The following is an 18,808-nucleotide window of genomic DNA, read 5'->3' as shown; positions in this document are numbered from 1 at the left end:
TTGTAATGATGTGTAAATGCCTTACCAATCGTTTTTGAGGGACATGTTTTTATTATGTTGCTTCTCTCATCCCTAGATGACTACTGAAATAGCCTAAAGACATCTTTCATTGTTTTACTTATTTATTAAATTTATTTGCCAATAAGGGCGGGACACAATAAGGGTGGAACACAAACAATTACCTATTTTATAAGGTAAAAGATATTAAAAAGTATATACGTTTATATATCTTTTTTATTTTCTTTTAAATTGTACTCTGGTAAATCTGTTATCCCTTTTAATGCTGTGTACCCCACTCTCCCTATGTTGTGTATACTATTTTTATATCTTTCAGCTTAAAAAAAATTGTTTCTATACCAGCTACCTTAACCTGATCTAGTATCACAATAAAGATTTCATTTGGAAAAAAGGATCAAATTCTATTTGGCTCAGTACTACAAAAGGAGGAAAGATCCATAGGCACAATAACACCGAGAGTTCTCTGGTTTAAGATCCTTTGCTCTGTATTTCTTCTGATAATTCAGACAGACATTTGTGGAGTGGTGATGATGGTGCTTGACTAGGCATTTCAATCATCTATTTCTCTGAGAGTATTATTGATCTCCTAAAAGATCAGTACTCCAGTGAAATGATTTTATTGTTGCTGCCAGCTTGGGTTCACTGAGATTATTATCAGGAGTCTGACAGCATCTTTTCTGACTAATGAAATGTATTAAAAGGCATAAGCTTTCATGAGTAGCAGTTCATTTCATCAAATGCATCTCACAAAAGCGTATGTCTTTTAATAAAATTTATTTAAAAAGGTGCTACCAGACTTCTGTTGTTGTTTTTTTGCCACAGTAGATTAACTCAGCTTTCCTCCTACAATGCCTACCAGATTACTCTAGTTTTTCACTTTCTGCCCAGAAAGGAGCTTCAATTACCCTTGCAAGAGGCCTGGGTGAAGAGCCAAGTCTTCACGACTCTTTGAAACACCAATAGGGTAAAGACCATCCAGATCTTGGGGAAAACCTTGTTCCAGAGGGCAGGCACTGCTACAGAGAAGATGCGTTCCTGGGGTCTCAATAGTTTGCATTGTTTAATCAAAGGAATCGAGACCATCACTGTTGATACTAATTCTGGATCAATTGAAGCATCTATATAGTCGTCAAGGACAGCCTCATGTAGAGTATATTGCAGTAGTCAAGCTGCAAAGTGAACAGGGTGTGAGGGATTATCCAAAATACCTTCCGATCTAGGAAACAGCAGAGCTGGCACAGCTGGCATACCAGATAAAGGCATGTAAAGGCCTCAGGCTTAGTTATTGTTCCATATTAAAAGTCCCATTTCTTAAATTCCATTTAGAAATTCCAGAGTATTTTACTTTTTAAAATGAATGTCTCAGTTTAGCCTGTTATATTGAAAGCAATAAACACTTATAAATGGAATGGATTAGCAAGTCATAAATTACTGCCATTTTCCTATATTATAATATTAAACATTTTCAATTAAGTATTGGTTTTTGCCTCCAATTTCCCCCCCTCAGAACAAATGTCTCCTTTTGATATGATTAGAAGAAACAAACTCTTTTCAAACTCTCTATATTTCTTGTGCTGTTAATATATATCACATAGATTTTTTTGGGTTGCTAGCATTGTGTTTCTAAAACAGGCCAACTGGGATAGTTGAAAATTTATAGTACTGGAAGCTTCTTGGTCTCATTTCTATTGCAGGTCTTTTTGTCCAAACACAAGTCTGATGGAAGATTCTATGCTATAAAAGTTTTGCAGAAAAAGTCCATCCTTAAGAAAAAAGAGGTCAGTTTGAAATATATTTTGTTTACATTGAGTACAGAATATTTTACTACTTCTGCCTTCTTCTGTAGTATGATCTTTTTTTAACAATGACAGATATTGATTATATTTTAGCATGTGTAATGGTTATGTTGATAGACATATGCTTGCATGTATATACTTCTATGAAGAATTTAGTAGCAATAAATGATAATAGTTTATTGGTCTTAGGAACTATTTTATGTTACTGTCTTCTGATCCAGTTAGGAACTTGGTCTGTTAAGTTTGAGCAATGAGAGGCTGAACCAGAGCATGAGTGCAACAATACTTTATTTTACAATAAAGGGCTGACCGTGCTTGCCAAGCCTGGAACTGGCTCGCAGCAATCAGCAACCGGTTGGACCCCGCAGCCTGCTTTTATAGCTGGCTGCTGGGGAGAGCCAACCAATGGGAATGGGGGAATAACGCCCACGTAAAGTGAGTGGACCTGAGTGAGAACTCCTTGAGTCCTCAGGACATAACACCCCTTCCCCCCAGATGCGAACATGCATAGTCCTTGAGGTAGACGGGGGGTTTGTGTTGGCGCCCGGAACGGCGCAACTCGGGAACATTGTCTGTCTGTTCGGTACCAGTCTGTGATGGTCGAGCCGGCATAGTGTCGCCAACACTCTCTCTGGACTGGGCATCCTCGGGAACCACCGGGTTGGTTACTGGGGTCGAGCTCTCGTGGGTTGGATCAGGCTGGTCAACTCTCTGGGCGCTGTTGTCCGAGTTTGGGCTGACTGGAACGACCGCTGGTGCAGACTGGTCGCTGGGTACGATGTGGCTGGGCGGCGGATGAGGCGGTTCCCCTTCGACTGGAGACTATGGATTCTTGTTGGCAAAGGTGCTGAGGCGCCTTCTAAGCTGGTCTATATGTCTCCTCCAGACGCGACCATCCTCCAGCCTGACTCTATACGATCTCGGCCCGGTGATGGCGATGACCTCGCCTGGAATCCAAAGTGGGTCCCCAGCGAAATTCCTTGCGAATATCGGCTCCTGTAACAAAAAATGTCTAACCCCCGAAGTAGAAGCGAGGGGAGAGTCAGGGCAGTATTGTGGGTGCAATCTGTCCAATACAGTCCTCAGGCGCCGGCCCATCAGAAGTTCCGCTGGGGACTTATTGGTGACTGCACAGGGGGTTGAGTGCTGGCTCATCAGGAACCGTGAGAGTTTGTGGTGCCAGTCATCCCTGCCAAACCTAGCGAGGGCCTCTTTGGTGGTCCTGACGGCCCTTTCAGCCAACCCATTACTGGCAGGGTGAAATGGGGCTGTGAAAATGTGGCGAATGCCCAGGTTGGCAGCAAAACGGCTGAATTCTACTGATGCGAACTGTGGGCCATTATCGGAGACAATGGAGTCGGGTAGTCCATGTGTAACGAACAGGCGCGTTAACACGTTGGTGATTGCTAGTGTGGTGGTCGTGGATAGCTGTGCCACGTCTATCCATTTGGAATAAGCGTCCACGACCACTAGGAACATCTTTCCATGCACGGGCCTGCCAGATCGATATGGATTCTAGACCAAGGGCGTTGGCGCTCTCCCATCTGGTAGGGGTGGCGATGGGGGAGCAGGACGGGATTCCTGGCAAATGCTGCAGGAACTTACCCAATTGACAATGTCCTCGTCTAGACCCGGCCACCACACGTAGCTGCGTGCTAATGCCTTCATTCTCACAATGCCGGGTGTCCCTCGTGCAACGCCTCCAGGACTCGGGTGCAGCGAGGTCGGAATGACCACTCGAGTGCCCCACAGTAGACAACCCTGCAAACTGGACAGCTCCTGCATGCGAGTCTTAAAGGGTGCGAATTTGTTATCAACGTTGCCTCCCGGCCACCCCTCCTCACCCAGTCGAGCACCTGGGCGAGCGTTTGGTCTGCCTTGGTTTTAGCGGCGATGTCAAGGGCGGTGATGGGCAGGTCCAACTGGGTGATTTCGAAAATGGCGTTGACAGGAGCTGGGTCTTCAGCCGGAGCGGGTAAGGGGCAGCGACTGAGAGCGTCGGCGTGGGATAGAGTTTTGCCCGGGCGGTGAATAAGTTTGTATGAGTAGGCCGCTAGGAAAAGTGTCCACCTTGTCATTCTAGGGAAAGGACTTGAGGTGTCTGTTTGTCGCCGCCAGTAGGCCCAGGAGGGGCTTATGGTCGGTGACCAGTTCAAGAAGTGGCCAAAAAGGAATTCGTGAAACTTTTTCACGGCTGCAACAGCTGCTAGGGCTTCCTTGTCTATTTGGCTGTAATTTCGCTCCGTGGCCGAGAGCGTCCTGGAGAAAAAGCGATGGGGGCCTCGGCGCCATTGGGGAGTCTGTGACTAAGGACCGCCCCAATTCCAAAAGGGGATGCGTCTGCTGCCAGTACTAAAGGAAGGTTGGGGTCGAATTGGATGAGCACTGCCTCTGACGTAAGTAGTGATTTGACGGCGTTAAACGCCTGGTCTTTGTGCCCCCAGTGCCACGGTGACTTTTTGTCTAGTAATCTGTGTAGGGGTTCAGCTACTGAGGCTTTATGGGGCAAGAAGGATGCATAAAAGTTCAGCAGCCCTAAGAAAGCTTGTAGCTCCGTTTTGGAGGTTGGTGTGGGAGCTTCGTGGATTGCTCTAACCTTGGACTCCAGGGGTGAATGCCAGAGGCGTCAATTTTATAACCCAGAAAGTCCACCTGTCTAGTGGCAATGGCGCATTTTTCTTTTTTTAACTTGAGGCCATGCTGTCTGAACCTCTCTAACACTGCTCGCACTCTCTGGAAGAGTTGGGGTCTGTCCCTGGCCGAGACCAAGATGTCGTCGAAGTAGGGTACTACACCAGGGAGGCCCTGTAAAATCCGCTCCATGAGGGATTGAAAAATACCCGGGCAACACTTACGCCAAATTGGAGACGCTTGCATCGGAAGGCACCCTGTGAGTGACGATGGTCTGAAGTTCCGCTGTTTGGTTATCAACAGGGAACTGCTGATATGCTTGAGACATGTCCAATTTAGCAAAAATACTGCCCGGCTCGAATGTGTGCAATAAGTGCTGAATGACGGGCACAGGGTAGGCGCTAACTTGTAAATATTTATTGATTGTTGTCTTGTAGTCCGAGCAAATTCTCAGGCTACCATCTTTTTAAGGGGTGTGACGATGGGCGTCTCCCACTTGGCGAAATCTGTTGGCTCAATGACCCCTTGTTTTAGTAGTTTATCCAATTCAGCGTCTAGTTTTGGTCGAATAGCAAATGGAACTCTACGTGGTTTTAATCTGATTGGGACTGCCTGGGGGTCAACGGTGAACGAGATGGGGTTCCATTATAACACCCCAGCTCCTCGCTGAACACATCTGCGTAGTCAGCGAATAAGGAGTCAGTGTCTGAGGTTGAGACAGCATGGACTCCTGTTAACCCTAGGCCGAGGTGGGGAAACCAATGAGCCCCAATAAGGTGGGTAGATTGCCGTTAACTACCACTAGAGGTAGGTGGCCTTTAAAAAGCTCTAAAACTGACAAAGAACTTGCCTCTGCCGATCACGGGAATGGCCTTCCCCTGGTAGTCCTTCAGACCGAACTGGCATCTCTGAAGCCGGGTAGTAGATATGCTGGGGTGGAGTCTCTTGAGGGTGTTCCACGAGATTATTGAGAGCGCTGACCCTGTGTCAACCTCCATGTGGCACGGTTTACCTTCTAGGGAAACGGAGAGAGAAATTTTACTAACAGCGTGGCAAGTACGCCTGGCAAGGCGGTGCGTGCGACAGTTTAATACTTGCCTCTGTGGTCCCGCGTGCGAGGACGGGGGTCTGTGTGCAGTGCTTTGGGGGGCTTGGCAGACTCTCGCGATGTGCCCCCTCTTATGGCAGTTGTTGCAAGTGGCTCCCTTAAACTTGCAGGTGGCCCTTTGATGCGATCCCCCACAGGCTAGGCACAATGTGATGTGCTTGGGTGGACCGGTGTATTCTTGTTTGGCCCCTACCTGCGACCGTCTGTTGTTGGCGAGGCGGTGGACGTCGTTTTCATCGTTGTGGGTTTCCTCCGCTTCCACCTCTTCGGAATGGACTGGGAACGATGCTAGCTTGGCACTTGGGCCCTGAATTTCGGTGGCTGAGTTCGTTGCTAGCTCGGCTGCTAGGGCCTCCTCGACCGCTTGCGTGAGGTTGAGGTCTTTTTTTGCTAGCAGGAGCCTCTGTAGGTTGAGATCCTTGACCCCACAAACTAATTGATCGAGGAGCATGTCCTCCAAGTATGTTCCAAACCCGCAGTGCAGGGCTGCTGTTCTGAGGGCGGCCATATATTGATTGATGGTCTCCTTACTTGATTGCTTCCTCATACGGAACGTGAACCTCCTGGCGATTTGTGAAGGCCTGGGAGCGTAGTGGTTAGTGAGGATCTCAAGCAACTCGGACCACGGAACGTTTTTCAATTCTCTCGGCGCTACGAGTGCTGCGGCGGTATCGTAAATGGTGGCTCCGCAGTAGATTAGGAAATAGGATTTTTTCCGATGCTCTCCCGCATCCGCCAAGCCGACCGCATCGATGTAATGATTGAAGCGGTTCTTATACGACTCCCACTTCTCTTCGTCTGGTTTAAACGCCGGGAATACTGGGTTGGAACTCATGGTGCTGGAACGGCTGGGCTACCTGCGGAAAAAATCTCTCTGGGACTACGGGCGCTCGTGAGTTACTAGTGATATCAGCTCTGGAGAGGTTTTTTGCTACCCTCTCTTTCTCTCTCTGGGTTACCACGTTGGCTGCTAGCCGTTGGAGGTGTCTTGATTCGCGCCAAAAAGTGGGCGTTAGTGACTTCCTACAGCGCTGTGCTGTGTCTCCTACTGGCTCGAAATTCAAATGACACCCGTTTGAATTTCACGCCAAATACAGAGCGGCTGCGGCTCACAGCGCTTCACTTTCCCTGCAGCGGGGCTAACAAGCGGCTACAGACGCTTCTAACTTTGAATCAGACCGCTTTCTCTGGCTGCGGATCAGCGTTTGCTCTTTTTGATCGCTCGTATTGTTGGCTGACCGCTCTCTCTGGCTGCGGATCAGCGTTCCCCTTGTCGCCAGCCGATCGCTCTCTCTGGGCTGCGGATCGGTGGCTAGTGACTCAGCGGTTGCAAGGTGCTTCTGGTAGCCATCCCATCCTCGTCGCCAGTGTTAAGTTTGAGCAATGAGAGGCTGAACCAGAGCATGAGTGCAACAATACTTTATTTTACAATAAAGGGCTGACCGTGCTTGCCAAGCCTGGAACTGGCTCGCAGCAATCAGCAACCGGTTGGACCCCGCAGCCTGCTTTTATAGCTGGCTGCTGGGGAGAGCCAACCAATGGGAATGGGGGAATAACGCCCACGTAAAGTGAGTGGACCTGAGTGAGAACTCCTTGAGTCCTCAGGACATAACAGTCTATCCCTCAGGTCTATCGTGCATTAGAAAACCCCTGCAGTTGTTGCTGTAATGATCTCTCGTGCTGTTATGCTACCATCCAATGATAGCACATTGCAAGCCCCCCCAGCCCCCCCCCCAAAAAAACATTGACAACCCCCAGAAACCAGATTTGCTCTCTACTTTCTTCTTAACCTTCCATATCAATAAGAATGGACTTTCCTGTATGCTTTTCTTCTATTCTGTTTTTGAGCCTCTGAGGTAAAACTGACAACAATATGGAGGAAAAGTAAGTTGGGCATATAGAACCTTATCAATAGCTGGCAGATAGCACACAGTACTTGGTGTGAAAGCCATGTCATCCACATGCCTTTAGTGGATTCCTCTAATACATTCAATTTATAGCAAAAAAAGGCATAGAAGGAGTGCTACATTAACTCTGTTTCTTCCTTTCTACAGTCTGTTTAAAAAAACTCACTCTCTGCTAAAGATGCTATTTGAAAGTAGCAAGTAAAAACATTTGAGTGATCCCTCCTCCAAAGTGTTCTTTTTCATAAATCCTAGTATCATTTGAGATTTCAATTTCTGTAGTTCTTTTTGCTACATCTTTTTTAAAAAAAACTACCCTGCATATTTGCATGTTTCTCCTTCTTGCTTCTTGATAGCAAAACCACATAATGGCAGAACGCAATGTGCTCCTGAAGAATGTGAAACATCCTTTCCTCGTGGGGCTCCACTATTCTTTCCAGACCAAGGAGAAACTCTACTTTGTACTGGATTATGTAAATGGAGGAGAGGCAAGTACCTGTCTGTGCTCTTTTTCACAAATCCTAGCATCATTGGCAGATTTCATTTTCAATCTAAACTGCATTGACATTTTCTCCTTCACTCCTATGAATGATTCAGTGCATGGCTGGATGATAACTGAATCAACCTTGGACAGAAGACTAAAATTGAAGTTAGTCCTTCTTACAACCTTAATTGAGCCTGAAATTATGGTCATAAGTTGTGATGTCCCTAAAGCAAGTCACCAACTTTTGACTCCTTTTTTGTAGCAGTCATACAGTGAACATGGTGGCTATAAAGAAAACACTGCAGTCATCAAACAAATGCTGTGGTCATTAAGGTCATTAATGTTCATTATGGGATGTTTTTGTCAAAACCTGGAAATAAATGTCGGTTTTCATCAAAAACATCACAAATCATGGTCACATGACTGTCTGATGCTGGAAAATGGCCATAAATGGGGACCAATTGCCAAGCACCCAAAATGCAGTCATGTGACTGCAAAGGGTAGTGGCTGTCAGACATTCAGAACCAGGTTGTAAGTATCTTTGGGGCAGGCTGTCATAACATCAGAAGGTCACCAAGCGATCAGTCATAAGTGGAGAACTACCTTTATAAAATACTGGAGCAGTTCCCTATGAAATTGTGTTAAAATTAGGCAGTGATCTGGTTACATAACTGGGGTTGTATAAATAATATTTATCATCATTATCATTTGCAACATATGTGTGCTATTTCCTATGTCAAAGTATCTTGAAGCAGTTCACAATGAAAAAAACAACCAAACTAATAATAAAGAATACATGAAAATGACAGCCATCAAGATATAGTGGTTAAAGTGCTGGACTAGAAACTAGGTTCTAGTCCTCCCTTAAGTGAATATCGATACTCCCCAAGAAATGAAAAGTTACTAATGAAAGTAAAATCTATTTACTAAAAAGTGGGTAAAATAATTCTTTCAACTTTCCAAATGGGAATGCCTAAATGAAACTGCTAAAATTGTTTGAGCAGGGTGTATGATATTGGACCCAGATTGTTAGGGCAATATGCTGACTCTGTAGACTGCTTAGAGAGGGCTATAAAACAGTAAGAAGCAGTATATAAGTCTAAGTGCTATTGCTATCTTTTGATTGTATTAAATAAAAAGAGGGTTTATAAAACATTGTGCTGCTTTCCTAAGTTTTTATCTCTCTGTTTCTAGTTATTCTTCCACCTACAAAGGGAGCGCTGTTTTCGTGAACCTCGTGCTCGCTTCTATGCAGCAGAAATGGCCAGTGCGGTGGGCTACCTTCACTCACTGAATATCATATACAGGTAAATTATGTTGGCATCAGAGCAGGTATTGATCCTATTGCTTGCTGCAAAACATATCAGCATGTGAATTAACAGAATTGGTAGGTTTGGCTGCCTGTGAGAAAAATAACATGGGGCGAGTTTCTCTGAGATTTTTGCATTTATTTAGAAATATGTTTGTCCGAGAAAAGCTCCCAAGACCCTCTGACAAATCCAAGTGTTGCTATATTGGATATCTTTAGAGCATGCCATAGAGAGCCAGTTTGGTGTACTGGTTAAGGCATCAGACCAGAACCTGGGAGACTGGGAGTTCTAGTCCTGTGTTAGGCATGAAACCAGCTTAGTGACCTTGGGGCAGTGAATGTCTCAGCTTTAGGAAGAAGGAGATGAAAAACCATTTCTGAAACCTCGCCAAAAACTCAATGGGACTTGTCTAGGCAATTGCCAGGAATAAAAATCTGACACATAGAGAGAGAGAGACAGAGAGAGACAGAGACAGAGAGCAAGCAGACAGCATATGTCAAAGTGTGCTCCAATAGAGACTATCGCTTTACCACAAAATGGACATCAGAGTGAATGGAAATCATTAGTTGAAAATGATAATTTGGAGCATACCAATCATTTTAACATAGTCTTCCCCAGCTAGGTATATCCCTCAGATGATATGATCAGATTGCATAGGAATTATGGGAACTGAAGTCTAGCATATTGAAGAAATACATTAAGGATATACTCAAGAAGTTTGAAAGCTACACAGACTGTCTTAAAGTTTCTTTGTCTGAGCACTGCATTTGGGATGGCTGAATGGGAATCTATATGTTACTGCAAGAGATCTGGATCTGTCTTCTCTCTGTCCCTGCTGTACCATATAAACATAAATTCCTTTCTTGTTCTCTCTTTTTTTAAGGGACTTGAAACCTGAAAATATTCTTTTGGATTGTCAGGTATGTTTATTAGTGTTGTTGTATGGAGAAAATTAAAATTGTCATTGTTAAGAGAGACCAGATTTAGTAATGTCTAACAACTACCTCCTATAGTTTCCAATAGTTTATGATGAAACATTTGCATGCTGTGTCAAGTGTGAGACATGTATAATTAAGAGCATGTCATGTGTGAGAAATGACTTGTGAAATAGTCCCAGGCTTTCCCCAGTCACTGCTTCTGAGTTTCACTGGAAGTTGCTAGTTTTTAGTAACTAATATTTTGCTTGTGGACTTCTGCTCAGGACTCACAGTTGCCTGGGTTATGTTTGATAAAAATATTACTAAAAAAAACAAAGGACATTGTTACCAGCTCCAGATTAAAAAAGCCTATTTGTTTTGTTGTCTATTTTGAAATATATCAAGAAGACTGAAATTTCTCCCTAATCCTTCAGGGTCACATTGTTCTGACAGATTTTGGGCTTTGCAAAGAAGGAATGGAGCCAGAAGAAACAACATCTACTTTTTGTGGCACACCAGAAGTATGATATAGTGTTTCTTAATTTTTTTTACTCTCAGGAACCTGTCCTACTTTTTAAAATAAAAAAAAGCTCTTCCCAAAAAGCTTGTGTCCATGGGTTGTATTTATTGATACTTATTCTATCAAAAATTAAAATTGATGCATGTAAAATATTTATCTATTGAATCATGTAAATTAATATGGTAGTATTCAAGCCATCAGATATTAACATTAATTTTAAAAAATTATGAAAAACTCATATTTTTAATAAATAAAAAATAACAATGACAAGAGAGGCATTGTTTTAAATTTTTGCAAATATCTTCAAATTTTTATTTCACAGACCTCTGTGGGGTCTTGGGGAAGTCCCCAGGGATCCTCAGGGCATACTTTAAAAAAAATACTCATATAGATGTATCATTACCACTTAAATACATACTTCTTTGTACTACTTCCAATAAAGAAAATAAATGTGGCTTTTGGGAAAGTAATTGCAATCCTTTGTGTATATAATGATATATTATTATTAAAATTTCCACATATTTCTACAGTACTTGGCTCCAGAAGTACTTAAAAAGCAGCCTTATGACCGAACTGTTGACTGGTGGTGCCTTGGAGCTGTGCTTTATGAAATGCTATTTGGCTTGGTAAGTTTTGCTTCTGAGGTGGAGACTAAAATGGCCTGGGAATGGGAATGGCTTTTCATCCTAATATATAAACAAACTTCAGACAAAGGGACAAGAAACATCATCACGTTTTTTACATAAAAGTTTAAGCTGTCTAGAATTCAACTTCTAGGATCCTCTAGCCAGCCTAGCTAAAGAATTCTGGGAATTGAAGTCTAGACATCTTCATGTTGCCATGTTTTTGGGAAACACTGCCTCAGAGTGTTATTAGAACCCCATCTCGTGCTGCTTATCCCTGTATGCTAGTATAATTAGCCATGTTTATCATATTCCAGCATAGGTGGAATTTGGATAACAGTGTCTTCAAATCAGTTGCCAGGTGGCTCAATCGATCAATTAATTAAAGTGTGCTTGAGTTCTTGCATATGTTAAGTCTGTCAGCATATCAGTCATGTTGATAATTGTATGTTTGGAAGCAGGATTGGATCAGTTTATATTAATACAAATGAACTAATTGTGCAGCACACACATTTAATCTTACTAATAAAGCTATTCCTTAGGGCTATCAAACCTAAACTGTGAACATATAGCTTTTGCACTTTTCCTGTAAATGTTTGCTGCCATCTAGTGGTTGCCCTGTATTTTTCACCTACAACGAATATAGAAGAGAAGAGAAGAGAACTTAGAAGAGACCTTGGAGGTCTTCTTGTTCAATCCCCCCTACTTACCATTTCAGACAAACATGGTAGTCTAACTTTTGAATGGTTTATTCAGTAATTTATTTTAAACAAACTATAATAGCATACATTTCTTTCATTAAACTTATATAAGAAACAGCATGAATTGCATTTTATGTGAACACGATACAAATTTACATTGTACTATATGCTATTGACCTTTTCCTATTTTTACTGTCAGCCTCCATTTTACAGCCGAGACATGTCACAGATGTATGAGAATATTCTGCACAAACCACTTCAGATTCAAGGAACCAAGACCATAGCAGCTTGTGATATCCTACAAGGACTTCTTCATAAAGACCAGAAGAAGAGGCTTGGAAGCAAAACCGATTTTGTATGTGATGACTGCTTATTCTTGGAGCCCCAGGCATCTTGTTCTGCTAAAACTCGATCCTACTTGGCAGTATTTTAAATCTGTAGCAGTGTGTGTGAGATTTCACAGCTCTTTTCACTATTTCTGATATTTTCTCTGCCCCATCACTGCTACTCCTTTATCAATGTATCTCCACTATCTTCACTTTCATCCAGCACAGTTTTTTATTTTTATAATTTCTGCATTTTGGAATGATACAAATACTGTACAGTTTGCTGCTTAATAAATATATAATAGAACTTAAATAACTAGATAATTTGGAAATTAAGCAGTACAAGTGGAAGATTAGAGTGGGCTATATATTCAGTAGGTTAATGGAAACTTTCATATTTTGCTATATCAATTTTAAGGCTGGACATAGTATACAGAATAGTGTACAGAAAAAGAAAAACTAATGGGCATTTCCATTACACACTTAATGTACTTCTGCTTCTACATTTATATCTCAACGTACTGTACTTTTCAGCCAGCACTGTGCATCTAAGCATGCGATTCCCTTGTGCACTGCATGTCTTTGTGCATGCATGTGCAATTTCCCTCTTGCGTGCAACAACTTCCTGTGCATGTACGTTCATATCCCGCACGCCCCCCTCTGCCCCCAGATACCCGACAATCAGCTGTCAGGTGGCAGCACATGCATGCGCAGTGGGGCTCTTCCAGGTGATCTCTTGCGTGCCAGGGGAAATGGCTCTGCGTGCCACTTCTGACACGTATGGCATAGGTTCGCCAACACAGTGTTAGAAGGTGAAGCTTATGAAATCCCTAAAGAATTCTGAGTCAGCTGAGGTGACTAGTTCCAACTGCTTGTATGTTAGGTTGTGATATAAACACAAGTTAGGGTGCCCTGATTGCCTCAGTGGCTCTTTGTGAGGTCCTGGACTTTAGGGCTCATGAGAGAGTCTTCAAGAAAAGGTTTTAGGGTGATTTCAACCTCCATTACCTAAAAAAGTATGTAAGTCCCTAGCCTCCATTTGTGAATCCACAAAAAAGATAGATAGATAGATAGATAGATAGATAGATAGATAGATAGATAGATAGATAGATAGATAGATAGATAATTTGATCTGGTCTTTATTCTTTCATGAACAGATCACTTTCTACTCAGACTGAGAATTTTAGCTTTCCTAGACCTCTGCCAAAGCAGGGAACCTATTAGAACAGTCCATCTTAGAAGCCTGATGATCTGGGAGTTACCAGAGGGATGGGGATTTGAAGAGAGTGAGGATTGGGAATTGATTGGGCTTTTCCTGACAAGTTGGCAGCCTTGTGCTTTTGCTTCATATATCTTTGCAATACAGAGACAGAATACTTGAGGGGAGGGGGAGTTGTGTGGTTTCTCTAGTAATCTGGTGTTTTGGTAACCTACGGGAGGAACATTGACACTAGCTGCCCTTATTGTTACTGAGTAGGCTTGAGCCTGAGTTCATATCAGGGTTTAATTGTGTACATATTTGGTACAATGAGCTTCTGTATAACAATGTACAATTGCTTATCTTTACAATTAGTAAATGTATTTTAGGAAACTATTTACAGTATGTAAATTTAGATCAATGATTCATTGCAGCTAGGTATAGATAAACATGTAGCAGTTAGCAACTCATCTTTATTTTACTTTTTCAGCTTGAAATAAAGAACCATATGTTCTTCGCTCCAATAAACTGGGATGATTTATATAATAAGAAGATCACTCCTCCATTTGATCCTAATGTGGTAAGTAGTTTATTATGCTATAGGCAATCTTTGTGAAATTGTGAAGAAATATTAGAAAAAGCTAACAATTCTGAGTGCTTTTCAGGTATTATGGATCTACATTTCTTAATTTGTTACAGATTTTCCTGACATGTGAAATATTGAGCCAATTCACATGATTTACCGTCTTGGGATACTGCAATTTGCCTTTAAAGAAAAACTGGAAATTGTTGCAGAGTAAAGAATGGCTTGCAGAAATCACAGTTTACTCAGTTTGCCTATTAGAACTAATTAAAAATCTAATTACACATAGTGCTAAATGTATTTCTCAGAAAAAATGTATTTAATAGGAGCATAAAACAAGTAGTTATCTTTTAATTCTTGCAAGTTGCCTGGGAAGTCATATAAATTTTCTTAATAAATAAATAGAATAAATAAATAGCTTCCTTTTCTCTATCCCTTCCCCTCCACCAGTGAATGGAAAATAATTGGGACACCATTCCCCAGACAAATAACCCAGGGCCTTCCTCTCACTTTGTCTCAGAAACATGGTATGTAATGTATGTAATCCAGAATGTTTGACTGTGAAGTGTTTTATGTGAAAGGAATAAAAAGAACCTAACATAAATTCAACTCAGTATAAAGTTGAATGGACTAGTAGGATTCAGCATAATCCCAAAACATTGCTGTGTTTCTCTCCTTCTACACCCTCTGGTTTTAAGAATGACTATTTACTTTATTGTTATTATTGCCTAAAACTTAAATAATAATAATTTTTTTTAAAGGCTGGGCCAGCTGATCTACGACATTTTGACCCAGAATTCACTCAGGAAACTGTTCCCAGTTCCATCATCCAAACTCCTGAATTAGCTACCAGCAGTTCCAGTGCAACAGATGCTTTCCTGGGTTTTTCATATGCACCAAATGATGAAGATTAAAGCATCTCATGTAAATATGACTTGTAAAATCTAGGTTTAGCTTATTATTTAAATAAGAGGAAGACATCACATACCTATCTAATCTTCTAACCGGAAAAGAACCAAACTTTGCAACTTTGACATACAGAGACTTACAATGTGAATGTTCCTCTTCCTGAGCATTGCCAATCATGGTAGTTAAAATAATTTTTATTTGTAGAGGCATGAACACATTTATTGATACAGCCTTTCACCAAATGGATGAAGTCCTAAGAGAACGCAAGATGCTTAGAAGAGATTTATTGTATTCTAAATAACTAATTATTTTGTATTCATTTGTTTTAAGTTTGGGGCACTACCAATTCAAACTAGCTGAATCCATTTTCTTGCAATATTATTCTAGATTTTATGGCTCTTGAATTTTTGATTGCAATTTGCTTTCATTATGTATGTTCTTGAAGAACTCTTTTGAGTTAGTCAGAAAAGCTGTAACTACCTCTCCTTGACCCCAGTTCTCATAGCTAGTCCTCTGGTATGAAATTGGCATGGCATTGAATTCATTTTTCTCAAATCAGTTGACACCTCCTGGCTTGTTGTCAGGTTTTAGGTATTTCTTTTTAGTTTTGAATGCACTGCAACAAAATGAAATTGGTGGAAACAGCAAGCCATCCATCATACAGTCTACTGGATTCCAAGTATTGTTGCTTTAGCCTGGAAATATTCTAGTGATCTCTGTTTATATATTTTTAAATAATCTTGCTTATTTGTTCCTGTTTATTGAAAGTTAAACTCTTATAATAACTACCTCTTAACAGCACAGATCGAAAAGAAACAAATGGATTTATTTTAAGAATCCATAAAGAAAAATAAAGTGCCTGAACAAATCTGTTAAGCCCAAAATGGTATTGATGAAAAGATAAAAATAAAGTCTCTATGTGATATTTTATGGATACAATATATAATTTTTTTGGTAACATGTGAATTGTTTCAAATACAGGCAAAGTTGACCAGGTGATTTTTATGAATAAAAAAGGGAATGTTACAATTTCCATCCAATGCTCTTATGCCAATATAGTATGTAGTCTCATTTTTTAAAGATTTAGAACAAATAATCTATGTCATGTTGTTTTCAGCCACTCTGTACCACATTAAATAATTTTGAGTTTTGCATTCATCTTTTAGAAAATGAATAGCAATTCACACATTATATAACTACTTGCATAGCTAAATCTTTAAGAAAATAAGCTCATTCTAAAAACAATTTCTTACTATCAGCAAAAAGCAAAAACACAGACTTCTGATAAACTCTATAAAGAGATCCAGAGTTGGCTAAAATGAATCACTAGTAAGTATAAGAACAAAACTATCAAAGCAAAGATTTTCTGGAAAAGATCTGTTGCTAATTTTATGAAATGGCAAATTCAATTACAAGCAATATGAATTACAAAAAATTGGGTAGCTTTGTACTTGCTTAACATTTTTTAACATCCTGTGTTTAGATTTAGCATACATTAGATTTTCCAAAACCTTAGTACTGAAGTGTTTGAAAAGTAGCTAATAGTTTTACAGACAGATAAATATATTACAGTATAGGAATTATTGACTTACAACAATTCATTTAGTGATCTTTTGAAGTTACAGCAGCACTTCTGACCAGCAAAGTCAGATTCACTTAACAACTCTGGCAAGAAAGGTCATAAAATGAGGCAAAATTCATTTAACTGTTAACTGCTTAGCAATAGAAATTTTGGGGTACAATTGTCATAAGTTGAGGACTATCTATAAACTTTTTAAGGCTGCAGTCTACTCCATCAGATACTTGGAAAGCAAATAGTGTGGGGATGTTTTTAGACTGAAGTCTGTTCAAAAACTCACAATGATTGGATTCAGACCTTAGAGGTTACAAATCATCTGTCTCCCACCAACATCAGCAAGCCACCGTCAGTCAAAATTCATATTAGTGGCCTGTGGGATTTAAAATTATGAGTTTGGTGGTCCCTGAGGTTGGAGATTCCTGACATAGAGAAATGCCTCCCCTTCTTCCTTTTCCTTTGTCATCAAGGTAGTGACAGAAGCGCCGGGTTGGTTCACATGATAGTCTCTGCTAAATTCTGTGTATCATTGCTATATTATAACAGCAGAATACCTTCCTACTCCCACTTCTTTATTATAATAAAATGTTTAAGACATAATAAAAAGTATAGTATATTTGACATATAAAGATAACTTTTGTCTAATTTATTTGTAGAAAGAATAATGAAAAAAATCACTTATTCAGTGACCGTTCATACTTGTGACATCGCTGAACAAATAAAATGACCTTATCTTGTGGTTATGAATATAGTCACATAATCATGGTCGCAACCTTCCCCGTGAATTTCCCACAAGCAAAGGTAATGGAGAAACCTGCAGAAAATCATAGTCTTGAGGTCCTTGCTTAACATTTGTGTTGTCCTCATTTAATGATGGCAACTGGAACTGACATCACCAATGGTGCAGTCATGTGGTTTTTAACATGACCATGTTGCTTAATGTAGGAGTTTCCATTTCCAGTTAGCATCATTATACAAGGATTACTTGTATGCCCATTTTAAAATATACCTAAGGAAAACAACACAAAAATTCCCAATAGAAACTTTTCTGCCTTGACATCTTTGTCTTATCATAGTAGGATTTTATAGTTTATGTGCCTTCACCAATCCATCAGTTAGTTTGGGATTTGAACTTGTAGAATTCATAGTATGATTAATTCTTCTATAAGGTATTAAATTAGGAAAGGCAGACAATATTTTAGACTAGAAATAATGGCTAGAAGACCCGAGAGGTCCTTGGACTGCAAGGAGATTAAATCAGTCAATTCTAAAGGAAATCTGAGAGGTCCTTGGACTGCAAGGAGATTAAATCAGTCGATTCTAAAGGAAATCAACCCTGACTGTTCTTTGGAAGAACAAATACTGAAGTTGAAGCTCAAATACTTTGGCCACTAAATGAGAAGTGAGGACTAATTGGAAAAGACTCTGAGTTGGGAAAGATTGAAGGCAAAAAGAGAAGGGGATGAGATGGTTAGATAGTGTCATCGAACATGAATTTGGGCGAACTCCAGGAGACAGTAGAGAACAGGGGAGCCTGGTGTACTGTGGTTCATGGGGTCACAAAGAATTGAACATGACCTAGTGACTGAACCAGAATTCAAGAATCAGAGCAATTTAATTGGCAACCCTTTAAGATCTAGCAAAGGCAAATATGCTGTATTTAAATGTACTTTGTACTATTTGTCATCCACAAGAGTAAAAGTTGGAAAATAATCAAATTTATGCTCATAATTTGAAGTAAAAGACACACTGGTAAATAATTTGCTTAGTAAACAGATCAGAAGCAAGGGATTCACTGACATGCTATCAACCATGGTTTATAAACTTTAGTATATGGTTTTTCACTACATGCTACATCCATACAAACCACATTTATCTGTCTCTTCAGATATGTAGGAATATTTATCAGATTACCATAGTGGTCAATATTTACACACATACACACACCTATAAAGGGCCATATGATTCTTGACATTTAATATGATTGATAAAGTTTGATAAAGTTTGAATGATTTATCAAGAGAATAAAGATTTCTTGTAAATAATATTGATATGTGGTGACATGGCTTTGTTCAACTGGACAGCAACACTCGTTCTATATTATGGAAAACGTAGATGACCAGAGCACCACACATGTGATAAATAACCATTTATTCAACAATTGTTGAGTCCCAACTTTACAAAAATGAGGAACTCTCATGTAT

At 40.5% G+C, this 18,808-nt stretch overlaps 1 protein-coding gene across 2 annotated transcripts in view; it reads left to right on the top strand.

Annotated features, from left to right (window-relative positions):
- The window catches only part of SGK2 (serum/glucocorticoid regulated kinase 2), a 42,074-nt gene extending 25,894 nt beyond the window's left edge, over window positions 1-16,180 (top strand). For both annotated transcript variants that reach the window (XM_026697611.2, XM_087929093.1), the window contains 9 exons: window positions 1,713-1,796; window positions 7,814-7,945; window positions 9,136-9,248; window positions 10,135-10,171; window positions 10,603-10,689; window positions 11,219-11,314; window positions 12,212-12,367; window positions 14,027-14,116; window positions 14,881-16,180. In XM_026697611.2, the coding sequence (XP_026553396.1) occupies window positions 1,713-1,796; window positions 7,814-7,945; window positions 9,136-9,248; window positions 10,135-10,171; window positions 10,603-10,689; window positions 11,219-11,314; window positions 12,212-12,367; window positions 14,027-14,116; window positions 14,881-15,033 (948 nt within the window). In that variant the 3' untranslated portion in view covers window positions 15,034-16,180. The remainder of the gene's footprint in view (window positions 1-1,712; window positions 1,797-7,813; window positions 7,946-9,135; window positions 9,249-10,134; window positions 10,172-10,602; window positions 10,690-11,218; window positions 11,315-12,211; window positions 12,368-14,026; window positions 14,117-14,880) is intronic.
- Window positions 16,181-18,808: the final 2,628 nt, after the last annotated feature.

The sequence above is a fragment of the Pseudonaja textilis genome, chromosome 3 (assembly GCF_049901715.1).
Source record: "Pseudonaja textilis isolate UNSWEBS1 chromosome 3, rPseTex1.2, whole genome shotgun sequence".
NCBI lineage: Eukaryota > Metazoa > Chordata > Lepidosauria > Squamata > Elapidae > Pseudonaja > Pseudonaja textilis.
Note: the sequence above shows the minus strand (reverse complement) of the source record. Positions and strands in the feature narration are given on the sequence as shown.